The 25558-nt window shown below is 52.1% G+C and overlaps 1 protein-coding gene and 1 non-coding gene across 5 annotated transcripts; one reads left to right on the top strand and one right to left on the bottom strand.

The window, feature by feature from the left end:
- Nucleotides 1-4430: 4430 nt before the first annotated feature.
- On the top strand, nucleotides 4431-25532 carry Npas1 (neuronal PAS domain protein 1). 4 transcript variants are annotated; one of them, XM_006539614.4, is made up of 12 exons: nucleotides 4431-4608; nucleotides 5569-5746; nucleotides 6425-6660; nucleotides 15819-15892; nucleotides 16057-16146; nucleotides 17837-18005; nucleotides 18991-19103; nucleotides 19315-19472; nucleotides 19817-19923; nucleotides 20300-20447; nucleotides 21973-22067; nucleotides 24949-25532. In XM_006539614.4, exons 2-12 carry the CDS (start codon nucleotides 5625-5627, stop codon nucleotides 25416-25418), a joined length of 1782 nt encoding a protein of 593 aa, XP_006539677.1. In that variant the 5' UTR covers nucleotides 4431-4608; nucleotides 5569-5624; the 3' UTR covers nucleotides 25419-25532. The 4 variants fall into 4 exon arrangements, with proteins under 4 accessions (XP_006539677.1, XP_017177511.1, NP_032744.1 ...); NM_008718.2 differs by having other exon boundaries at nucleotides 4473-4608; nucleotides 18988-19103; XM_017322022.2 differs by lacking the exon at nucleotides 20300-20447 and having other exon boundaries at nucleotides 4432-4608; nucleotides 18988-19103.
- Nucleotides 9322-9440, bottom strand: n-R5s151. The gene has a single exon (XR_003946909.1). It is a non-coding gene; the product is annotated as a 5S ribosomal RNA (ribosomal RNA).
- Nucleotides 25533-25558: the final 26 nt, after the last annotated feature.

Below are 25558 nucleotides of genomic sequence, written 5' to 3'. Positions count from 1 at the left end.
TACAAGGACAAGAATTCAGTGCTGCCCACACAGATGAAGCTTCTCTGTTCAGAGTCCTTGAAGTGTCCACCAATGAATCAGCAGACAGGCAATGTCTCCTCAAGCTTGGAAGTCTACAGGTCACATCCCTGTACCCCAAGCTGAGCATGTTGCACATCTCTGAGATGAAGGGGCTGATCTGTTTTGGTTTTTTTGGATTTTCCCTTTTGGTTTTTTCGAGACAGGGTTTCTCTGTGTAGCCCTGGCTGTCCTGGAACTCACTCTGTAGACCAGGCTGGCCTTGAACTCACAGATCTACCTGCCTCTGCCTCCTGAGTGCTGGGACTAAAGGCATGAGCCACCACACCCAGCTCACCTTGGAGAATTTCTCATAAACCTATGAGATGTTCTGAGCTGGGTCTGTGGAAATGGTCCACACAGCCTCATGTCCCTTAGACAGCTGGGCCACGAGGCAGCTGGCGGTACTCTTGCCACCGCCACCATTGCCCCCATGAAGATCCACTTAAGGCTATCCTTGATGGTAGTGCTAAGTGTGGGTTCAAGTGGCTCCACACTGAACATATCCTCAAACTCCTCTGCCTCAACCTCCCTGACCCAGCCTCCACTGCTGCCATCTTGGAGCCACAGAGTCTTCTTTTTATGTAATTATAAACAGTTTCTCTCTTCCACTGTCCCTCCTTTCTTCCTAGGGCAGGCTGATCTTACACGCAGAGATCCGCCTGCCTCTGCCTCCCAAGTACTGGGATTAAAGCCGTGCGCCACCACCGCCCCTCGACAGTTTGGAGTAGTAGTGGAGAGGGGCAGGGGTGCTTGTGTTACTGAGCACCAGTGGAGGACAGGAGACAAAGTCAGGAGTCAGTTCTCTTTATTGCATTGTGGATTCCAGGGATGCAGCTCAGATGTGACAGCAAGCACTCTCAACCACTGAGCCATCTCTGAGGGGTTGGAGAGGTAGATCAGTGGTTAAGAGTGCTGGCTGTTCTTCCAGAGGACCCAGGTTCAATTTCATCGATTTCAACAATGGCTCACTGTAACCTCCCCCCCTCAGCCTGAAATCTGGCTGATCAGGTTTGACTGTTAGCACTAGGAGAGCATCAGGGTTGGAGCCTGCCACCCTATCGTTCTGCCACTCCCACTGCTGCTCCTGCCTTCCTGGCTGTTCCGGAGCCAACACGTGGTCACCTGCAACTGGACTCCAAGGATGATTTGGCGGGAATGGGCCCCTCCCCCTTCTTCATAACCCGGTGCTCCAAACAGTAAAATTGAGCTTTGATCAGAACCTTTGTTGTCTTAGCTCCGTTCTTTCTCTCGTCCGTCTAGTTCCCTTTCTTTCAGCTCGAGTCTGCTGCTTCAGCCATACCCCGTTCCTCGCGAGCCGCTGGACAGCACGCAACAGCTCACAATGATTGGTACCTCAGCTCTAGGGGATCTGATGCCCTCTGGACCCTGCATGCACCGGGCATAATAGCACATGGCACCCAGACATACATGCAGGCAGAACACTGTTACACACAAAATAAAGCCAGGTGGAGTGGTGCACACCTTTAATCCCAGCACTCTGGAGGCAGAGACAGGCAGATCTCTGTGAGTTCGAGGGCAGCCTAGTTTGCATAGTGAACTCTAGGACAGCCAGGGCTACATGGAGTAAGGAAATTGGGGCTTGGTTAATGTGTGACAGTTAAAGCTGCGCATGGGGGCCAGTGTAGTAAAAGCGCTTGCTACTGGGCCTGACAACCCAAGTTCAATTCCCAAGACCTGTACAGTTGCAGGGGGGAGGACTCTTGGGGGGGGGAGACCAACTCCCAGGACTTGTCCTCTGATCTTCTCATGCTGCCATGGCACACATAATAAATAAATAAATAAATAAATAAATAAATAAATAAATAAATAAATAAATAAATGTAATAAACAGATATTTATTAGATGGTGGGGGCTTAGTGTTTCAGAACGAGTTCCCAGAACCCACCCATGTTGGAAGGTTCTGTAACTTTAGCTCTAAGGGATCCAACATTCTGGACTCTTCTAACATCTACACACACACACACACACACACACACACACACACTTGAACTCACCATGTAGACTCAGATCTTCAAGACTATCTCCCCTGTAGAAGCCTCTAAAAAAATACTTTATGGGGCTAGAGAGATGGCTCAGCGGTTAAGAGCACTGACTGCTCTTCCAAAGGTCCTGAGTTCAAATCCCAGCAACCACATGGTGGCTCACAACCATCTGTAATGGGATCCAATGCCCTTTTCTGGTGTGTCTGAAGAGAGCAACAGTGTCGTCACATACATGAAATAAATAAATCTTTTAAAATAACACTTTACATATTTATTTATATTATGTTTATGAATGCTCTGTCTGAATGTACACCGGCGTGCCAGAAGAGGGCATAAGATCCCAGCATAGATGGTTGTGAGTCACCATGTGGTTGCTGGGAATTGAACTCAAGACCTCTGAAAGAGTAGCCAGTGTTCTTAACCACCGAATCATCATCTCTCCAGCCTGTCTCCCCTGTTGGGATTAAAGTGTTTTTTGTTTGTTTGTTTTTTGTAGCATACGATGCCTGTAATCTCAGTGTTTGGGAGAGGGGATGAGGAGGACCAAGAGCTCAAGGCCAGCCTGGGTTAAGTGAAACCGTGTCTCAAAAAAAAAAAAAAAATTAGAAGCTAAATTAAGATGTGACAGTAAGCCAGGCAGTTGTGGCACATGCCTTTAGTTCCAGCACTTGGGAGGCAGAGACAGGCAGATTTCTGAGTTCGAGGCCAGCCTGGGCTATAGAGTGAGTTCCAGGACAGCCAGGGGCTACACAGAGAAACCCTGTCTTGAAAAACAAACAAACAAACAAACAAAAAGATGTGACAGTAAGACTTGGCAGTAGTGAGGATGCTCCTACACTCAGGCAGGAAGCCTGTATCAGGTTCATGTCAGCCCTCTCCTAATTAGGGGCTAGTTATCTGGAAGGCCTGTTATTTCCAGGATGCTCTACCACCTTGCTGAATCCCCAGACTTTCAGTTATTTCTTTGTCTTTTGTTTGTTTGTTTGGGGGATTTTTTTTGTTTGTTTTTGTTTTTGTTTTTTGAGACAGGGTTTCTCTGTGTAGCCCTGGCTGTCCTGGAACTCACTCTGTAGACCAGGCTGGCCTCCAACTCAGAGATCTGCCTGCCTCTGCCTCCCGAGTGCTGGGATTAAAGGTGTGCGCCACCACTGCCTGGCTGTTTGGGAGATTTTGTTGTTTGATTTTTTTATTTGTTTTTGTTTTTCAAAACAGACTTTCTCTGTGTAGCCCTGGTCGTCCTAGAACTCACTCTATAGAGCAGTCTGACCTCGAACTCAGCGGCTTCTTTTTACATTCTGTGAGTGCGTGTTGGGGTGGGGGGTCCTCACGTGTGTCAGGGGACAACTCAGGGAATTGGTTCTTTTCTTCCACTGTGTGTGTTCATGGAATCAAGCAGGCCATCTGGGCTGGTGGCAAGCCATTTACCCATGAGACATCTTGCCAGTGCCTGTGTGTGCTCACACGCATTCCATGGTTGCAGCCCATGTGGAGGTCAGAAGGCAGTCTCGTCTCTTCTCGCCTTGTTTGAGACAGTCTCCTGTCAGGTAACCAGGCTGGCCTGCCAGCTTCCCAGGGCCCTCTTGCTGCGCACTGTCGGACTGCTGGTGTGACAGACACACAGCGGGACTACCTTAGACTTTGTGTGGTTTCTAGGGATTTGTACCCAGGTTGGCCTCACACTCTTCCGCCACAAGCTTTATGCTCTGGGCTGGCCATTCTCCCAGCTCAGCCACACTTTAGTTTTTGAGACAGGATCTCCCTCTGGATCCCAGACTGCATTCATTTTATAGCCCAGGCTTGACTCCAACTTGTGCAATCCTCCTGCCTCAGCATCCCAAGTGCTGGGCTTAACAAGTGAGTGCCACCACATCCCGCTGTTTCCCCATTCTCACTTATAAAGGTGGGTGCCCACAAGTTGGGGCTCTAGTTCCAATGGGAGGCATAGAGACAAGACCTTGGGGCCCTGGGCTATATCGTCCCCTTAACAACCAAGACCTGGGTAAACGAAGGAGTCAGGTGCCCAGGCCACGACCTGACCTTAATGGAGTCTGGCATCCTGGAATTCTCACTTGGGAAGAGAGATTGTGAAAGGCCCCGATTTACATCTCTAGAAGGGGCACTGATGTCCGAGTGTCCTTTCCTACTGAACTATGGTGCAGATTGCCCCAAGAGTTCCAAGGGGTGGCTGGGGCGCCGGGGGGAGGGTTCTATAACTGAAGATGGCGATCGTGGTGGGACTCCAGGGTGGAGAGGCTGGCAGAGCTTCCTGATGTGGTCAAACGGTGAGGATACTCAGACACACCAGGCCAACACTATCCCAGATAGTTCCCGGAATGGGAACTATCCAGCAGGCAGGGGCCGCTGTAGGCGGGGCGAAGACAGGCACCGCCCCTCGCCGCCGCTGTCCGTGGTCTCAAAGTCTGCGAGGCCGCCGTGGGCGCCGAGAGCCGGGCTCCCCAGCCCGCGCGCCCCGGGGTCTATGGAGCGGCCCCTCCACGCCACCCAGTGGACCCCACGCCGCGCCCCGAGCACGCCCAGCGGCCAGGTAACCATGTCGGGAGTCCTGCGGGTGCGGGACGCCTGAAGGTTTGGCGGGAGGAAATGGGGACTTCTGGGTCCTGCTGGGATGCGAGGCTGAGAGTCTTGGTAACCTGGAGGCCACGGCATCCGGACACCTATACCGCCGGGATCCAGAAAGTGGTGCATGGTTGTTGGGGTCCTGGTCACAGAGGCTCAGGGGACTGATTAGACGTCAGCGCGTTTTGGGGAGGCTTGGAGGCCACCTGGATGCTGGGGACATGGTCGGCCTGGACGCCTAATCGTGAAGAGGAAAGAACCAGATGGACACGTCCCTGGCTCTAAAGGATCTGGATTCCAGTACCTGGGCCCCGAGTGTCGCGTCCATCCTGGAGTGACCAGCGGTGTCATAGACCAGGGTCTTACGCCCTGGTCTTTAGGGAGGAAGTTGTACATTAGGGATATTTAGCAACCGGGTCAGGTGGCGCCACCCCGAGGGGCTTGAGTGCTTCCTGGGCAGGACTTGGGGTGGGGTCCCTCTGTCCTCCCTGCCTCCTTAGCCCAGGCTAGGAAGTGGGTGTAGCTGCAGACCTGGGGAGTGGGACTCTGGGGATAGCTTTGGGGAACAGGTCCTTCGGGTGCTGGGAGCTATGGGGGGGATGGAGCCCAGAGCGTCTGGGCCCCAGCGAGGAGCCCGCCCCAGCGCAGCTTGGGCATGCTTGGCACGCAGCGCGCGGGCCGGTCCGATCCGTATGCGCGCCGCGTGCGCCCATTGGTATGCGGGAGCCGGCCCGGCGCGGGCGTGAGGCGGGCGCGCTGGCGGGCCGCGCGGGGGAGGCGGCGGCGGGGCACGTCCTCACCCGAAGCGCCAGGGTGGGAACCGCGGCTTCCCAGGAAGGGGAAACTGAGGAACGCATCTAAGGCAGCTCCTGGCTTGACCCTTGGGCACACGCACGCACCTCAGTTTCCCTGGACGTTCTTCCTCCAGGGAACTGAGCCCCACCTGCGACTCCTTCGCACCTGAATTCCCGAGTCCCCGTCGAGATGGCGACCCCCTATCCCAGAAGCGGTGGCCGAGGTGAAGTCAAGTGCGGGGGCGGCCGTGGAGCCGGCGTCCCCTGGGATTTCCTGCCTGGGCTGATGGTCAAGGCCCCGCCCGGACCCTGGTGAGCAAATCTGCCCCTGAATGGCCTCTCCCCCGAAGGCGTGCGGGGGTGGGGGGCTTCACAGCCTTTCAGATGACATTCATCCTCTGGCCTGTGCCCTGACCCATATCTAGACTTCCGTCACCCTCACTTATTGCTGAGTTCTGTTTTTAGTCCCCCAGCTGCGAATTCACCCCGACATTCTCAGGCTAAAGAGAAGGTTCTGTCCCCAGCCCCGTGGCCTGACATCCCAACTGAAGCAGGAGGCTCGCCAGTTCAAGGCTAGCCTGGACAAATAAGAACTTATCGCAAAAGGCAAAAACATTAGCCGGGCGTGGTTATGTACGCCTTTTATCTCGGTGCTCCGGAGGCAGAGGCAAGCTTCTCTCTACAAGTTTAAGGCCAGCCTGGTGTACATAGTAAGACCCCCGTCTCCAAAAAAACAAAAACAAAAAAACAAAAAACAAACCTGAGGAATGTAGTTCGGTGGTAGACCTTCAGTTCAAACCCTAGTACCCCAAATACCATAGCAATAATTAAATTATTATTATTATTATTATTATTAAATAAAGGTTCTGTCCCTGTCCTCAAAAGCCAGCAGGGATGTAGAATTCGCACTCAGGCCTATCCCACTTCCTAAAGTGCTGGGACCGCGTTTCCAGGACTCTTACTGACACCTCCTCCATGCCGCCCGCCCAGCCTGCAGGCGCAGCGCAAAGAGAAGTCCCGCAACGCTGCGCGCTGGCGACGCGGGAAGGAAAATCTGGAGTTCTTCGAGCTAGCCAAGCTGCTCCCTCTGCCCGGTGCCATCTCCAGCCAGCTGGACAAGGCGTCCATCGTGCGTCTTAGCGTCACCTACCTCCGCCTGCGTCGTTTTGCCGCGCTGGGGGCGCCGCCCTGGGGGTTGCGGGCCGTCGGGCCTCCGGCTGGCCTCGGTGAGTGCGCATGCTCACGCTGCCAAGTTCTGCCCTGCCGCCCCACCCCCAGCCTTGGGGACAGGATTGAGAAAGCCAGGCCTGCCCTCACCCGGCTCCTGGAGAGTCCACCAGACCTTTGGTGGTTTCCTTACTGGTCTCAAGGGGACAAGTTGAGGATTATTTTATAAACTTTTGACTTAAGTCAGAACCTGGCAGCAATCTAGATCACTGGAAAAGGTGGTTATTGTTATTGTCATCGTTTGATGAGACAGGGCCTTACTATGTAACCTCGGCTAGCCTGGGACTTGATATGTGGACTTGGCTGGTCTCCAGCTCACCTGCCTCTGGCTCCTGTGGGTGCTGGGTTTAAAGGTGAGCGCCTTCACCCTGTCCTGGCGCTTGTCTTTTAGATCGTGCCTCCTGTAGCCTGACCTGGCCTGGCCTGGAATTTGATATGTAGTAGAGGCCAGCCCTGAATTTGGGATCCTCCTGCCTCCATCTCCTCAGTGTTGGGAGTACAGGCGTCTGCCTCCACACACAGCAGAGGCTATTAATTTTATGAGGCGAGATGAACCAGGGTTGCTACAGAAGTTTCCAGCTGTACGGTGCCTCATCCCACCCCTGCCAGGGCCTCCACTCAGCCAATAAGGGTGGGCTCCTGAACGGGCCTGTGGCACTCCAGGGAACACAGAAAACTGGGGGCTAAATTCCCCTATTTGAGGTGAGGAGGTCACAGAATGGCCTGGCGGTTGGGGGGGGGGGGATGATAGATCATCAGGAAGGTTCTCCTTGGTGACATTAGCTGTGTGTCCATCCCGACACCCACCCCTAGCCCTGAAGTCCCCCAGCGAGGTGCCTCCTCTCTTCCTGTGCTGCATTGGCGGTGGGCAGTGGTAGCTAGAGCACGCCTTTGATCCCCGGCACTCCAGAAGTGAGGCAGGTGGACTTCTGTGAGCTCCCAGACAGCCAGGGCTACAAAGAGAAACCCTGTCTCAGAGAGACAGAGGGAGAGGGAGAGGGAGAAGAAATAGGAGTGACCATCAGTGTCACCCCCATCAGGCAAGGCCCCTGGAACTCCCTGCAAAGGACCAGGCAAGGCAGCCTTCGGTATGCGGCCTGTGTCACCTTACTGTTTATGGAGAGTCAACTCTGTGTGTGATACCATTGTGAGTGCCCAGAACATAGCAGGAAACATACTAGACCAGAGTCCCTGCCCTGCCTGGCTCTGGTGTTGATGGCTTTTTCACCCAGTGCTCCTGAGGCTTAAGCAGGAGAATCACCATGAGTATGAAGCCAGCCTCTGCTACAAAATGAGATTCTGTCTCAAAACAAAAAGGGCCAGGCACGGTGGCATTTTCATCCCAGCACCTGAGAGACAAAGACAGGCAGATCTCTGTGGGTTTAGGTCCAGCCTCCTCTATGTAGTGAGTTGGAGACTAGCCAGGGCTACAGAAAGAGACCCAGTCTCAGAAACAAACAAATTCTAACAAGCAGGTATGGAAGCACACACCTGTTACTGTAACAAGCCGGAGGCCAAGCTCATTCTCAGCTACACTGTGAGTTCTAGGTCAGCCTGGGCCACAAGAGATCCTGTCTCAAAACAAGATTTATAGAGAATAAAAAATGAAGCAAAAAGTCCCTTGTAGCCGGGCGGTGGTGGCGTATGCCTTTAATCCCAGCACTTGGGAGGCAGAGGCAGGCAGATTTCTGAGTTCGAGGCCAGCCTGGTCTACAAAGTGAGTTCCAGGACAGCCAGGGCTATACAGAGAAACCCTGTCTCGAAAAAAAAAAAAAAAAGTCCCTTGTAGATAGATGCAGATGTGACACAGTAGAAGAAAATTTATAATCTATAATTTGCAACAATGTAAGTATATGTAAAATGTCAACATATAGATGAATATCTCATTTTTCTTCCTACCTTTGATTACTGATGCATAGAATATTATATTTTCATCATTCTAATTTATATATCCCTACTTAATTGTTATTACAGGGCAGCAAAAGTGTTACAGGTGAAGAAACTCCACCCCCCCCCCCAACACACACACACTCAGGAAGAATGGGGTCCTTAGGGTGGGGTTGGAGAGGGTTCCTATTCCCTTCCTGCCCTGGTACCCAGAGAGGAGGTGGGGGGAGAGAAAATAGCATTGATTAAGCCCCGCAATAAATCACCATTTAAATTTAAATAATCCGGCTTCCCAGGCGGTAATTAGGCGAATTGACTGGCGCTGAGAGAATGCCGCATTAGCGAGGCTGATTACTGTCATTACCGCGAACAACATGTGCGCCGGCGGGGGGATAAACATCTTGTCTATTGTCCTGGAGCCCCAGGGAGGGAAAAAGGGGGGCTGAGAGAGCCCTGACGGTGTCCAGCCCCTCAACACTTAGAGGGCCATCCGGAAGCTTCAAGAGATAGAGGCTCACTCTGGTCACAGCACCCCGGGCCGGGTCGTCTCTTGGCCACTTCCACAATGCCCACCTGTGCATCAGAACCAACTGGTCAGGAACGTGTGTGGGGGTGGCTCAACATCCGGTCGACAGACAACCAAATTCAAAAACTTAGGCCCCTGCTATTCTACACCAAAGTAGCTCTCTGAAGATTGGAAGGAAGACCCTGAGAAAATGAGACCCAAAGGGGGAAGATGGTAGCTACTTGGTTCATTGTCTTTTTTTTTTTTAAGCCTACAGCACCCGGTATTTCCAGGCGGTCTCCCATCGAAGTACTAACCAGGCCCGACCCTGCTTAGCTTCCGAGATCAGACAAGATCGGGCACGTTCAGGGTGGTATAGCCGTAGACTTGGTTCATTTTCTAAGAGGCTTTTATTTTATGTATTTGTGTATTTTGCCTGCATGCACATGTACACTGGTGCCCACAGAGGCCAGAAGAGGGCACTAGATCCCCCTGAAATTGGAGTTACACACACTTGTGAGCCACCATGTAGATTCTGGACATCAAACCCCGGTCCTCTGGAAGAGCAGCCAGTGTTCTTAACTGCTGCTCCAGCTCTTCAACTCCCCTAGAAGAACAATCTTCAGGAGTTGATCCATATATATGTATATATATGGATCAAGCATGTGCTCCAGCCCACAGTTGATCTTCTCTTTGAGCACAGAGAGATCAAACTCTGACAGACAGGCTTGGGAAGGGAATGTGCTCCTTGACCTACTGACCCGGTTCTATGACCCTGAGTTCAAGCTTGCTTACTTTCTTTCCTATCTTAGACAAGGTCTCTCTGTGTAGTCCTAGATGGCCTAGAACTCTCTGCCTCCGTCTGCCGTCTGGGATGAAAGTTAAACTCTGCCATGTCTGTCTGCTTTGGGTCAATTTTTAACTACCACGCTTTAACATCCCTTCTAGATCCCAGATGTTAAGTTTCTTTGGTTTTAGATAATTCCCTATTTGTCTCTTTCTCTAACCTTGCATTTAAGCTATTATTATTGATGCTGTTGTTGTTTGTATAAGGGTGTTTTGTCTGCATACATGTCTGTGTACCACTTTTGTGCCTGATGTCCAGGGAGGCTAGTAGATATTTGGGGGCTGCAGTCACAGATGTTTGTGAGCCACCATGTGGGTGCTTGGAATTGAACCTAGGTCCTTTGAAAGAGCAAGCCAGTGCTCTTAACCTCTGAGCCACCTCTCTGGCCCTCATCCCCACCAGAAGGGGAGGTGAGGACCCCAAGGAAGCAGACTTAGTTAATTTGTGATTACTGGACAGTAATAACTCTTCCCAAGTGTGTTGATCCCAGTGGACATGGGACCCACGCTGATGGACAGAGCGAGAGTCCAAATAGTCCTTATAATGAGTGATAAGGAATGGTTCTCTCTCTCTCTCTCTCTCTCTCTCTCTCTCTCTCTCATACAAGACAGTAACTAGGCCTAGGCTCCCTCAGATAGACATTGTAGCAAGGATGGTGTGTTTAGGATTGGTCACCCAGAAGGCCTGTTTCCCTGACTACATAGCATGACAGGTCCTACCTTGGATACCCACCCCACCTTTAAGCCTCAATCTATAAAACATGATGACATCTATCCAGGAGCTTCAGGGTATGTTGGGGAGGTGGGTTTTTGTTTGTTTTATTTTTTGAGACAGGGTTTCTCAGTGTAACCAGCCCTGGACTTGCTCTGTACACCACACTGTCCTCGAACTCACAGAGATCCTCCTGCCTCTGTCTCCCAAATGCTGGGATTAAAGGCATGCACCACCACTGGCTTCTTTTTACTGTTTTTTAAAGTTTTCAAAAACTGTACATGTATGTGTTTGTGCCTACATGTGCTTATGTGCACCATGTGTGTGCCCCTGCTGGAAGAGGCCAGAGGCTGTTGAATCCCCTGCAGCTGAAGTTACAGGTGGTTTAAGCCACCCAAGCTGGGTACTGGGGGCCAAGCTATTCTTCTGCAAGAACGGTGTGTGTTCTTAACTGCTGAAGCATCTATCCAGTCTTTTTATTATTCTTTATAGGTGTGTACATGTGCATGTGCGCATGCATTCACGTGAGTGTGTGTGTGTGGGTGTGTGTGTGGGTGTGTGTGTGTGTTACCAGGTGTCAACCCTTGTCTTCCTCCTTTTCTTGAGATAAGTCTATTTATTGTTCAGTGCAGCACAGGGCAGGCTAGCACGGGGCAGGCTAGCACGGGGCAGGCAAGCTGGCCCGCGGGCTCTTAGGGAGTCTTTCACCTCCATCTCTCATCTCCCAGTAGGAATGATGAAATACAGTCTTCACTAACATATCCAGCTTCACATGGGTTCTGGGGATTTGAATGAGGTCCCCACACTTGCGTAGCAAATGCTCTTCCAGCTGGACTATCTCCCCAGCCCTCTCCCCCAGTCTTTTGTGTACATTGTTTTAACAATGTTGGGGGAATGCAGGAAATGCTCAATAAACTGTCCTTGAGTGAGGTGACATCTTAGTCCCCAGGTAGGACACTACCTCAGGAGGAAGTGACCTTTGACCCAAGACTTAAAGGAGTGAAAATGCCAGGTGTGAGAAGGGCCAGGCGAGGGCTGGCACAAAGGACAGCCTAGAAGCTGAAGGAGACAGTGAGGGTTAGACTGGGGGCTGGGGAGAGGGGCTGGATAAACTGAGAAAGGAGATGGGAAAGCGGGTAGGGAAAAGAGGGAAAGCCGAAGGGGGGGACCCCAGAAACTCTCAGGAGTAGTCTAGACTGATATCATTCTTCCTGATGATATATTAGTCACCCACTGTATACCTGTTTGTGGCCCTGGAGGCCTTTGATGTACAAAACCCAATTGCTCTTAGAACAAGGCTGGGGTTGGCATTTAGTTGGTAAAGCATTTGCCTAGCGTGTAGGAAGCCCTGGGTTTCATCCCCAGCACTAGACAAACCAGGCACGGTGCAGACCTGTAATCCCGGTAGAGAAGGGAAGGGGGACCTGGAGCGCAAGATCATCTTTCGATGAGTAATGAGTTCCAGCCGGGCAGTGGTGACGCACACCTTTAATCCCAGCACTTGGGCCAAGGCAAAGGCAGGTGGATCTCTGTGAGTTCAAGGCCAGCCTGATCTACAGAGTGAGTTCGAGGACAGCCAGGGCTACACAGAAAATCCTGTCTTGAAAAAGAAATATAATTCCTACAACAGGTTGAGGTCCCCTGGGCATCCATCGAGCCCAATGATAACAGATGATTGAGTGACAGGACATCTCCTCTTCCACTCCCGAGAGTCATGAAAACCTAGCCCTTCATCCCCAAGGACCCAAGATGAGAGACTCATAGGATGGGAAGGGAGGGGACCTCCTGAAACTTGGTAGGGATCTTACCTGGCCTCCCTTTTCTGAGCATACCCTCTCTCTGCCCATGTCTCCCTTCTTCCTTTCTCCCCACCCACCTCAGGCTTCCACCACCACCCTGACGTTGCCTGACAAATGTTTATTAGTTGAATAAGCAATTAAGTGAATAAGTGATTTCAGGGTCTTTGGACTTCCGGGCAGGGCAGCTGTGAAGGTGGAGCACACCTGTTGAATTGGGACATGGAGGGGCTGTGGGTGGGAAGAATAGGGAGAGAGTAGGTTTGGGGAGGTGGAAAGTGGGGGTACTAAGACATCAGTAGGCAATCCTAAGCACACCTGGGGATCCTTGTGGCAGGGGATGGGTCATGTGCATGGGGGGGGGGCACAGCAGGTTTCCAAGCTCTCCTCCTGTGCACCCCCATCCCAGTGTGCCCATTAATGCTGTTAATTGCAGCGGCTCAGTCTGACCCGGGCTGATCCCCGGAGAGGGAAAATGAAGGAATTAGCAAAAATGACAGGGGAAAATTGCCACAATTAGCAGGCAGCATTGTTCCTGCCTGTCACGGGGCTGCTTGGAGCTGGGTTTCGGGGGAGGGGTCTCCCTCACCCCCCACACTTATTGTTCCTGGAGGTTCAGATGGGGAGGAAGCAGGAGAAACAGCAGTCAGATGGGAGGGGGGTCTGGGGAGGCCTGGGGTAGACTCTGACAGCCTGGCTGACTTGGGGGAGTCCTGAGGAACAGGGGTGGCAGGGGTCCTGCCCAGGAAAAGCACCATTCCCACCTCACTCCCTGCTTTCCTCCCTCATGCTCCCTAGACACTTGGCAATCTAGGAACTCAGACCCCTGCAGCAAATCCATTTAAAGAGGAAACTGAGGCACAAGAAGAAGAGGTGACTCCAGGCTCTTAGCCTAACAGAGGGAAGGTCACTGACAGAGTGCTTGGGTTCTCTCTTGGGAAGCGGGGGCGGGGGTGGGGGAGGGGCCGGGGAGGGTAATCGTCTTCTACAGCATCCAGGAGTCCTGACTGGGGGAGGGGGACGACTGTGACATTCAGCCTATGTCTTAGTGGCCGTCTGTCCCAGAATTTAAGTCTCTCTGGAATTCTAACTTTTTCCTCCTTGTATGTCTTCATCTCCTCAACACATCTGCAAAAGTTTCACTATTGTATACTCATCTCTGCCATGGTATTCTATACAAAAATATCAGCAGGAGGTGTAACTCAATGGCAGCACCCCTGCCTAGAATCCTCCAATGAGGGGCTGGGGGTGTGCCTCAGTGGTGTAGCCCCTGCCTAGAATCCTCCAATGAGGGGCTGGGGGCGTGGCTCAGTGGTGTAGCCCCTGCCTAGAATCCCCCAGTGAGCGGCTGGGGCGTGGCTCAGTGGGAAAGTAACTGCCTAACATGTGCAAGGCTCTGGGTTTAGTCCACAGCACTGAAAAAATGAAAGCCCACACACTGTACTCAAGCCTGCTGATGCATCCCTGTAAACGTAGTTTTCAGGAAGCTGAGGCAGGAGAATGGCAAATCTTAGTCAAACTTGGGTTATTTATTGAGACTCTATTTCAAAGAAACTAAAAATTTTCATCCAAAATGTATCCATAGTAAAATTAGATAGCATTTTTAAAAACGTATTTGTTAGCTGGGCGTGGTGGCGCAAGCCTTTAATCCCAGCACTTGGGAGGCAGAGGCAGGCGGATTTCTGAGTTCGAGGCCAGCCTGGTCTACAAAGTGAGTTCCAGGACAGCCAGAAACCCTGTCTCGAAAAACCAAAAAAAAAAACAAAAACAAAAACAAAAACAACAACAACAAAACAAAAACAAAAACGTATTTGTTTATGTGTTCATATGTGTATGTGGGCAGGACACAGCACACAGGTGGAAGTCAGAGGACAATCTGTGAGAATCAAGTCTCATTGTATCACATAAGTTCTGGGGATCTTCAAGTCTGATGGTGCATGCATTTATCCACTAAACCATTTCTACAACTTTTAAAAATATTTATTTATATTTAAGTGTGTGGGTGTTTTACATGAATGTATGTACCACAGATGTGTAGTACTGACAGAGGCCAGAAGAGGGCATCAAATCCCTGAGACTAGAGGGGTTCTTCCGCAAGAGGGCGTGCTCTTAACCACTTAGCCAGTTCTCCACACCTCCCCCATCCCGGCTTTTAGACAGGGTCTCGCTCTGTGCCCTGACTGGTCTGGATCTTGCTGTACACACAAGGCTGTTTTAAAGTATCCAAACCAGCACCATTTACTGCATAGTCCCAAAGGAGTCCTGCAGCCATGAAGCAGCCCAATGCTGCCAAGCACAGACCTGCTTTCTGCTCCCATCGACTTGCCAGTTTTAGACATTTCATAGGCGTGGGGTCACTGTGGCCTTTTTGTGCCTGTCTGCTTTTATAATATTTCATCACAAATCAAGGCTTCAATTCCTCTTCATCTTGGATCTACCGCATTTTGTATTGGTTCTCGGAGGCTGGACGTTGGGGAATTTTTCTTGGCTCTGTGTAATGCTGTTCTCTCCGTGTGCATACAGCACTCCTCACAGTACCTATCTTAAGGTTGTTGGGTTATAAAGGGATTGCCAGAGGCTCACGTCATAGCTCTCTTTTCACTTATTGAAGAATCACCGAGCTGTTGTCTTCAGCTGCTATCTTAATGTGCAGTCCACCCTGCAGTGCAAACTTCTCTAGCTACTCTCATAATTTTGTATTTCTTTGGATTTTGTTACTGTCTTTCAGTGCAGAGGATTGAACCCAGAGCCTATGAATACTAGACAAGCACTCTACCACAGAGCCACTCACTGGAGAATTCTAGGCAGGGGCTCTACCACTGAGCCACGCCCCCAGCCCCTCACTGGGAGATTCATCGCAGGTGTTCCTCCACTGAGCCAAGGCCTTAGCATCATACTGGGAGATTCTAGGCAGATGCTTCATCACTGATCTATGTTGCCAGCCCTCATTTTAACTTTTGAGATAGGAACTCATTTGTTATGTACCCCAGGCAAGCCTTTAGTCATTGATTCTCCTACCTTGCCTGCCAAGTAGTTGGAGTTACGGGCCTTCACCACCAGGTCAGCCTCAGCCTTGGGCTATTCATTGGACCGGGCTTCGGTGCCCAGTGAGGACAGTCTGCGCTGTTCCCGTCACTAGCACTGCCTGTACTGTATAGGACCTGTGAACAGAAGTACTCAAGAACTTTTTGGTTTTGGTGTGAAAAAGAATGAGGGAGTGGACAAATTCCTCTTTCCAATGTCTGTCACTCAGTCTTGGTCTCTCTGTCCCCTAGGGAACAACCATCCTGTGAACTGGTTCTCTATGGTGGCTGGCTGGGAGTTTAAGACTGACTGGGCCCCTAAGGGCTGCCCAGAGCAGTGAGTCAGACCAAGGGTCCCTGACTGTCCTCCTCCTCCTTCTGTCCCCAGCCCCAGGCCGCCGAGGCCCTGTGGCTCTGGTCTCTGAAGTCTTCGAGCAACACCTAGGTGGACACATCCTACAGGTGAGCGCCTCCCTTCCTAGCCTGCTGCTTTGTGCTGCCACCTGGTGGTAGCATCTGGGAATAGCACTATTTTTCCTGCATCAGTTCCCTGTGGAGAACTGGACAGGACTAAGGGTACCCAGGTTGTTCCCTTCCTACACCCGCTCCGTTTGTCTCAACTCTAGTCCTTGGATGGCTTCGTGTTCGCTTTGAACCAGGAAGGGAAATTTCTCTACATCTCAGAGACAGTGTCCATCTACCTGGGTCTCTCACAGGTAAGTCTTCCCTGCAGTAGGCAGCTATCTTTACCGCCTGACCTATGCATGCCCTTACTCTCTTCTGGTATCACTAAGCACAACGTGAAAAACAGACAACCTTCCTTGGAACCCCACAAAGCAGCCCGACATATGCTGGAGGACTCAAGCAGGACCACAAGTTCAAAGCCAGCCAAGGAGACTTAGCAAGACCTCATTTCAAAATTAAAAACCTCATCTAGAGATGTAGTTCTACAGCGATGTGTGCTCACCTAGAATCCTCCAGGGAAGGGCTGAGCTCAGTGAGGGTGTGAATCAGCGGTATGCCACTTGTGTACCATTCTGGAGGTCCTGGGACTCCAATCCATTGTGTCTGGGGCAGGATTGTAGCTTGGTTCATAGAATGCTTGCCTGGTGTTCACAAAGCCCTGGGTTCCTTACATAAACTGGGCATGGCGGTGAGGTATAAACCTTACATTAAACTCCATCACTGGAGAGGTGGAGGCAGGAGGACCAGAAGTTTCAGGCCAGCCTAGGCTATCTGAGACTGTCTCAAAAACTAACACTTCCCCAAAGGAGGGGACTTGAATGTGTAGGTGACAAAGTAGGGTGGATAAGGTGGTTGTGTGGGTGGGGTGGGGGATGAGGGTGAGGACCACAGGGGGGATAAAGGTTAGAGGGAGACAGGTCACCCACTTCAAGCAGAGGGACAGTAGAAGAAGGCACGGTGGGTTTCTGAGTAAGAATTGCCATAGTTGGATATGCAGCTTCCAGGAGAGTTTTAAATGGGGCTTGAAGGTCAGAGGCTCCCTGTGAAATCAGAGCATGATCAGAACAGAAAGCTAGAGGCTGTACTGAAGGGGCCTGGCATGGGATCCATGTGAGATCTGAGAGGCCAGTCTCCAAGGCCCTAACTCATTAAAGAGCTGACAACTGCCGGGCTTGATTTCCAGCACTTGGGAGGCCGAGTCAGGAGGATCACCACAAGTCTGAGGCCAGCCTGAGCTACCTAGCAAACCTCTGTCTAAAAAAAGAAAAAAAGAAAAAAACAAAAAAACAAAAACAAAAAGGGCCAGATGTTGCAGCACATGCCTTTAGTCCAGAATTTCAGGAGGTACAGGCAGGCAGATTAATAAGTTTGAAGCCAGAGCTATAAAAGTGAGACCCTGGGCTGGAGCGATGGCTCAGTGGTTAAGAGCAGGTGCTCTTCCGAAGGTCCTGAGTTCAAATCCACATGGTGGCTCACAACCATCCATAATGAAATCTGACGCCCTCTTCTGGGGTGTCTGAAGACAGCTAGAATGTACTTACCTATAATAAATAAATAAATAAATAAATAAATAAATAAATCTTTAAAAAAAATAATAAATACATCTTAAAAGAAAAAGTGAGGCCGGGTGTGGTAGCGCACGCCTTTAATCTCAGCACTTGGGAGGGTTCGAGGACAACCTGGTCTACAAAGTGAGTTCCAGGACAGCCAGGGCTACAGAGAAACCCTGTCTCGAACACCTCCCCCCCCCAAAAAAAAAGTGAGACCCTGCCTCAAACAAAAAAAGCCCCTCCCTCCTTAATTCAAAAAAGCAGGAAACACCTAAGAAAAACACAAGCCAGTTGTGAAGTGCACTTGAAGGTTGGGCGAGCAGACCTAAGCTAAACCCAGCCTCAGCTTTGGCGCTCACGCGGCTCCTGCATTCCTCTCCATCACCGGCAGGTGGAGCTGACGGGCAGCAGCGTCTTCGACTACATCCATCCTGGGGACCACTCGGAGGTCCTAGAGCAACTTGGATTGCGGGCTGCAAGCATCGGTCCCCCTACACCACCTTCCGTGTCCTCCTCTTCCTCATCGTCTTCCTCCTCGCTGGTGGACACCCCTGAGATTGGTAATTTCCAGGAATCCCATCCTTGCCAGTGAATGAAGCCTGAGGGTAGATCCTGGTTTTTGTGTTTAACATGCTACAAAACAAGGTTTTGTAAAACAAACAAACACAACAACAACAACCCAAACCAAAGCAACAACAACACAAAACAAAAAACCCACAATGAGTCAAGCCAACTTAAGGCACTAGGGTGTCTAAACTTGCCTGGTTCCCCAGAGTGGCCAAAATACACCAACATTTGAGCTGCTACAAGGAAGTAGGAATAAGACTGAGAATTTTTTTTTTTTTTTTTTACATTCCACTGTGCCTTTAAATTTTCATTGGGCCCTAACTTCAAACCCACAAGCCATGAGGGATGGCCCCCAACTCCAGGCACAGCACAGAGAGATCAAGTTACTTGCCCCAAGTCACCCAGCTGTTCCATATTTTTAGTTGTGTGTGTGTATGTGGTGTGTGTTTAACTTTCAGGATACAGTTCTTTTGTTGATTGTTTGGGGTTTTTTGTTTTGTTTTGTTTTTTAGTGTTTGTTTGTTTGAGACAGGGTTTCTCTGTATAGCCCTGGCTGTCCTAGAGCTCACTCTGTAGACCAGGTTGGCTTTGAACTCCTCCTGCCTCTGCCTCTGTGTGCTGAGGTAAAGGCATGTGCCACCACGGCCCAGCTTCCTTTCTTTTATACTTCTAGTCTGTGGTAGGGGACCTGACTGTCACAACAGTTCTAGCCTGCCCTCTGTGGTCACAGGTGGCTACTCCAGCCTGGGTCAGACTGATGCCAGCGGATGCCTGGGGGGCAGAACAGAGCTTCTGAGCAGGAAAGAGGGGCTCATCTGACCTTGGACCTGGCTGTCCCACAAGGGGAGATTACTTTATCAGTGTACCTGTGCGACCATTAGATGCATCTGAGTGTCTGGAGCAGCCACAGTGAGGCTGGTTCTGAGTTGACGGGGTTCTGGAAAACTATGACAGCGCCCTCTTGTTCTGCCTCAGAAGCCAGCCCCACCGAGGCATCGCCTGCCTTCCGAGCCCAAGAGCGGTCCTTCTTTGTCCGCATGAAGTCCACCCTCACCAAGAGGGGCCTGAATGTCAAAGCCTCGGGGTACAAGGTGGGTATGAACTGTCTCTTTCCCCCTGTGTGCCAGCTATATCCCGGGATACAAGGTACTGAGAACAGAAACTGGGAGACACTCAAAGCCTTCCCAGGGCCAAGGGATCTGTGGGTATCAGGTGGAACTGGGTGAAGCTTTGACTTGGCTGTGGTCCTCCTGCCTCAGCAGTCCCACCTGGCACCTCCCCAGCCACCCCCACCTTCCACAGGTCATTCATGTGACAGGGCGCCTGAGGGCCCGAGCCCTGGGTCTTGTAGCCCTTGGACACACGCTGCCCCCAGCCCCACTGGCTGAGCTGCCTTTGCACGGACACATGATTGTCTTCCGCCTCAGCCTGGGCCTCACCATCCTTGCTTGTGAGAGCAGGTACCAGGGTAGGGGCGGGAGGGAAGGTGGGTCCAAAAGGACCTGGGGATATGTGGGGACCAGTCAATCCTGGGCCTTTCAGTCAGGGGCCGTGGGGAGTTGGGAGGAGAGAGGACAAGGGAGAAGGCAAAGGTGCCTGGGAGACGTGAGGGTGGCCCTGGCTCCCTTACAAGGCTTGCCCATTTCTTTTTCGGGCCCCCTTTTCTTCACCTATGCCCATTTTACAGAATGAAACTGAGGTACTGCAAGGGTGTGGATCCTGGGGAACCCTGAAGCCAGCTCTGCTGTCTCCTGTCACCCAATGTCTCCCCACTCCTTTTCCCTTTCTTTCCTGTGTCCTCCAGAGTTAGCGACCATATGGACATGGGGCCCTCAGAGCTTGTGGGACGCAGCTGCTACCAGTTTGTTCATGGACAGGATGCAACCAGGATCCGCCAAAGCCATCTGGACCGTGAGGCACACTTCTGTACCCTCTCCCCATCCTCCTACCACCACAAAAACACGAATGACCCTGCTTCCCTGTTCCCTGGAAGTCCTTCTTCAGGGCTAACCAGAGTCTCTGGTTGCACTGCAGCTTCTGGGGGCTGTTCGGAACAGAAAAGCAACAAAGAGGCTGAGCAGTGGCTGGGGGTGGGGGATGAGGGTCAGTAAGCCGGGTAAGAGGGGTCTCTGACCGATGCTGGGGTGCCTCTGGGTCTCTGACTACCTCTGTGCCTTTCTCTCTCTTTCTCGATTCTCCCCACTCTCGCTGCCTCTGCCTGTCTCCTGCTCACCTGCCTTGACCCTCCCCACCCCTCTGGGCTCTCTGCTCCCCTGGGATGGACCAGTGCTGGACAAAGGGCAGGTGGTGACTGGTTACTACCGTTGGCTGCAGCGTGCGGGGGGCTTCGTGTGGCTGCAGTCTGTAGCCACTGTGGCCGGGAACGGGAAGAGCACTGGGGAGCATCACGTGCTGTGGGTCAGTCACGTGCTCAGGTGAGAGGTGGCCCATTGCCATCCCAGCATCTCCAGCAGCTGCTCCCCATCCCAGCCAGGGCCCTTAAGGGAGGGCTGGCTCTGTAGACACAAAGGGGAAAGAACCTAGGAGGCCTAGGTATGGAATGGCCTCACTTGGTGGACACGGAGAGGAATCAGTGTTGGGAGGAGACACATCTGTGACGTAGGCAGGGCAGGAACGCTCGTGTGGTGTGCCTCCGGCTGAAGGTGTGAATTGGACTCGTTCGTGTGGTGTGCCTCCGGCTGAAGGTGTGAATTGGACTCCAGGGCACTGGGGAGCCACAGCAGACTCTATACAGGGAGAGTGGTGCAAAACATACACGCGTTGTGAGCAGAGGGCACAGAACGGATGAGCCTCAGGTCTACAGCCTGAGAAGCCCAGGGAAGAGCAGAGCGATTGGGGCTGGAGCACAGAGTTGGGGGCAGGGGAGGCTGTAAATGGCAGCAGGATATTTTATCTCGTGGTCACTGGAGAACTATTGAAGGCTTTATGTCTGGAGGGGATCACAATTCTGCACTTTTGGAAATATTTTTCTTTCTGCTGAGAGTTGACTGGGAACTAAAAGGGACTGGAGAACAAGGGGAGGCTGCGGCATGGTTTAAGAGATGAACGGGGAGAAGAGAGAAGAGGGGTGCCATTTGCCCTTTGCTGAGCTGATTTGATTTGGACCCTAGAAGGGAGCAGGTGATTTAGATAGGAGAGACACAGATAACCATGGCATGCTTAGAGGATGTCCAGGTAACACGAGGTGGCTGACAGTGGCTCAGGTTTGCCACAGCAGGGAGAACTCAGATGAGAATATATTTGGAACTGGGTCTGGTCCTCTTTGTCCCAACCAGTGGAAAGACTGAGGCAGGAGGCCACCTTGGGAAACCCAGGGAGTGTCTGTCTCAATCAGGAATGCTCAGTGGTAGAGCCCCTGCCTAGAATCCCCCAGTGAGGGGCTGGGGGCGTGGCTCAGTGGTGTAGCCCCTGCCTAGAATCCCCCAGTGAGGGGCTGGGGGCGTGGCTCAGTGGTGTAGCCCCTGCCTAGAATCCCCCAGTGAGGGGCTGGGGGCTTGGCTCAGTGGTGTAGCCCCTGCCTAGAATCCCCCAGTGAGGGGCTGGGGGCGTGGCTCAGTGGTAGAACCCCTGCCTAGAATCCCCCAGTGAGGGGCTGGGGGCGTGGCTCAGTGGTAGAACCCCTGCCTAGAATCCCCCAGTGAGGGGCTGGGGGCGTGGCTCAGTGGTAGAGCCCCTGCCTAGAATCCCCCAGTGAGGGGCTGGGGGCGTGGCTCAGTGGTAGAGCACATAGGAGGCTCTTGGGTTTAATTCAAAGTGTGTGTGTGTGTGTGTGTGTGTGTGTGTGTGTGTGTGTGTGTGTGTATCCAACTAGGAGTTTATAGGTCTGATAGAAAGTTTTTAATGCTGCGGGGTAGTATCCACAAGTTCCATACTGGAAAATGTCTGTACTCACTGCTGTCCCAAGACCCCTGGTTTTCAGTTCCATCATCTTGTCCCCAGCAATGCTGAAGGTAGTCAAACACCCCTGGATGCCTTCCAGCTTCCAGCTATTGTGTCTCAGGAGGAGCCATCCAGGCCAGGCCCAGAGCCCACAGGTAAACTAACCTATTCCAATCTCTACCCCCAGGAAAGACTGAGATGTAGAGCCCTGCAGTGGGACTACCCATTGTGAAAGCCACTCAACACCTGTGGCTGTTTACATTAACAGCTGGAGTTAACTGTCCTTCGGGCTGGGAAGATGACTCAGTGGGTAAACTGCTTGCCAGGAAAGCTTAAGGACTTGGGTGTACCCCTCATAAAGAAAAGCCAGGTGTGACACACACATCTGTAATCCCAGTGTCGGGGAGGTGGAGACAGGAGGAGTCCCGAGGCTGAATTGGCAAGTTCCATGTTGATTTAGAGACTCTGTCTCAAAATGTAAAGTGGAACCAGGCAGTGGTGGCACACACCTTTAGTCCCAGCACTTGGGAGGCAGAGGCAGGAGGATTTCTGTGACTTCGAGGTTAGCCTGGTCTACAGAGTGAGTTCCAGGACAGCCAGGGCTACACAGACCCCATCTCAAGGGGAAAAAGAAGTCCCTGGCTGAGGGCACTTGTTCTTGCAGAGGATTCCGGTTTCATTCCCAGCATCCACAGGGCTCAGAGCCACCATTATTTCCAGTTCTCAGGGACCTGATGCCCTCTTCTGGCTTCTGTAGGCACCAGGCCTTCATGTGACACATAGACATACTTGGAGACAAAACACATATCCACATTAAATAATTCGAAACGGGGCCAGGAAGACTGAGTGATAGAGTACTGACTGCTCTTGCAGAGGACTGGGGTTATGTTCCCAGCACCCACATGGTGATGCACAACCATGTGACTCCAGTTCCAGTGGATCTAATGTGCTCTCTCTCTCTCTCTCTCTCTCTCTCTCTCTCTCTCTCTCTCCTGGCCTCCACACAGTGTACAGACACATGCATGCAGGCAAAGCACTGAAACACATGAGAGGGATCTAAACAATTAAAACCAGCTGGGGTGGGGAGCAGTGCCTCAAGGACAAGCCCTTATCCCCACCAGTCAGAGGCAGGAGGGTCTCTGTAAGTTCGAAGCCAACCTGGTCTGCATAATGAGTTCTAGACTAGGAGAGCTACAGAGCGAGACCTTCCCTCGAAAACAACACAATCAGGCAGGTCATGATGGTGCACACCTTTAATCAAAGCAGTTGGGAGGCAGCGGCAGGCAGATCTCTGAGTTCAAGGCCAGCCTTGTCTACAGAGTGAGCTCCAGGCCAGCCAGAACAACATTGTGAGACCTTGTCTTGGGGGAGGGAGGGGGAACCTTCATCCTACTCCAAAATTAAACATCTTCATCCTCAAATTTATCCACCATATTTCAAATAGTCACTGGCAAAATATGTGGCCAGTAGCTGTCTCAGAACAATACAGGTGAGATATGTCCAGTACCATCAAAGTTCTATTGCTGTAGGAGGGCGTGCTGGAGGGTTCCATCATTTGTAGAGGTCTAGCTGGGCCTTCTCAGCCTGGGCTTTACTGGCAATATCAGGGCTGGATGGCTCTTAGCTGTGCTGTGGGAATGTGCCTACTCTGTGCCTGGGGGGTGGGGGCGGGGTGAGGAGGGAGAATCGCTGGGGCTTGGGAACTGCAGACCTACCCCACTGTGCCTACACTTCAAGAGCAAGGGCTGGGGACACACATTCTTTCAGAAGCCTTCTTTGAGGCTGGTGTGGTAGTGAAGGGCTTTAACCCCAGCTACTGGGGAGGCTGAGACAGGGAGATGCCAATGTTAGCCTGGACAACTTAGCAAGACCATGTCTCAAAGAGTAAAAGGGCCTGGGGAGGTGACCCCGTGAATACAGGGCTTGCTGTGCATGCATAAAATCCTGAGTGTGGGCCGGGTGGTGGTATGCACCCATCTGTCATCCCAGCACTCGGGAGGCAGAGGCAGGCGGACCTCTGTGAGCTCCAGGCCAGCCTGATCCATAGAGTGAGTTCCAAGGCAGCCAGGGCTACACAGAGAAACCCTGTGTCGAAAACAAAAACAAAACCCAAGCAAACAAAAGACCTGTGCTTGGATCTCCAGCACTCACCTGGGTGACCTCAGTGTTGGGACAGACACATGTAGATCCCAGGAGTCGGCTGGCCAGCCAGCCTAGCCAGAAATGTATGAGCTCTAGGTTCAGTAAGTGTCTCTGTCTCGTTAATCCAGTGAGATGGTTCATCAGGTAGAAAGGCCTTGCCCTGTGACCCCCACATGTATATCATGGGGCCTGTGCACCCACACTCACACACACAGAGCAATCACAAATGCGACCGTAGAGATGGCTCAGTGGGTAACAATCCAAACGTGATGACCTGAGTTTGATCCTCAGAATCCCAATAAAGGTAGAAATAGAAACCCGACTCAGCAAAGCTGTCCTCTGACCTGGTGCACACCTTCATGGCGGCATGTACGCCTCCATTGTATACACACAACACGGTAATAATGATGATGATGATAGCGATAGAGGAAGAGCACCAGTGTTGATGTTCACCTCCATACCCTCATCCACACATAGAAAATCAAAAGAAGGCTTAGAATCTGGCTCAACTGTAGGCCTGAGGAGAATCCATCACTAAGGGACTGGGAGTGTGGCGCAGTGGTAGAGCCCCTCCCTAGAATCCCCCAGTGAGGGGCTGGGAGTGTGGCTCAGTGGTAAAGCCCCTGCCTAGAATCCCCCAGTGAGGGGCTGGGGGCGTGGCTCAGTGATAGAGCCCTGCCTAGGATCCCCCAGTGAGGGGCTGGGGGCGTGGCTTGGCAGTGGTAGAGCCCCTGCCTAGGATCCCCCAGTGAGGGGCTGGGGGCATAGCTTGGCAGTGGTAGAGCCTCTATCTTGACCTCTTCCCCCTCTCCCGCGGGTGCAGGCTGTAAGGGGCTGTGGGTGTGGTACAGCAGTAGAGCTCAGCAAAGAATAACTATAAAGTATCTTCTTCAGAGGAAGAGCCTCCAGTTGACGGGAAGCAGGCTGTGCCTGCGGACCAGGACAAGGACAAGGACCCTCAGGCCCGAGGCAAACGCATCAAAGTGGAGGCCAGCCCGAAGGAAGCTAGAGGCTCAGAGGACAGTGGAGAAGAGGAGCTCTCGGATCCACCGGCTCCACCTCGGCCAGAATTCACTTCTGTCATCCGGGCGGGAGCCCTGAAGCATGATCCAGTGCTGCCGTGGGGCTTGACAACTCCCGGAGACCCCTCACCCGCCCTCCTTCATGCAGGCTTCCTGCCACCCGTTGTGCGGGGCCTGTGCACCCCAGGCACCATCCGCTATGGCCCTGCGGAGTTGAGCCTGATGTATCCACATCTGCACAGGCTGGGCGCAGGCCCCTCGCTTCCAGAGGCCTTTTACCCTACGCTGGGCTTGCCCTATCCGGGGCCCACAGGTACTAGGGTGCAGCGGAAGGGAGACTGAAGACAGTGTAACACCAGAGGGCCAAACCTGAGACACAGATCAAGTCCTGGAGTCATTCTTGAGAATTAAACACCATGCCCTAAGGGGCTCCCTCCCCGGGGATGCTGCCTCTCATGATTGCTTGGCCTTGTTCCTTTGAA

This window comes from Mus musculus, chromosome 7, assembly GCF_000001635.26.
Source record: "Mus musculus strain C57BL/6J chromosome 7, GRCm38.p6 C57BL/6J".
Lineage (NCBI taxonomy): Eukaryota > Metazoa > Chordata > Mammalia > Rodentia > Muridae > Mus > Mus musculus.
This window is presented reverse-complemented; position numbering and strand designations above follow the sequence as displayed.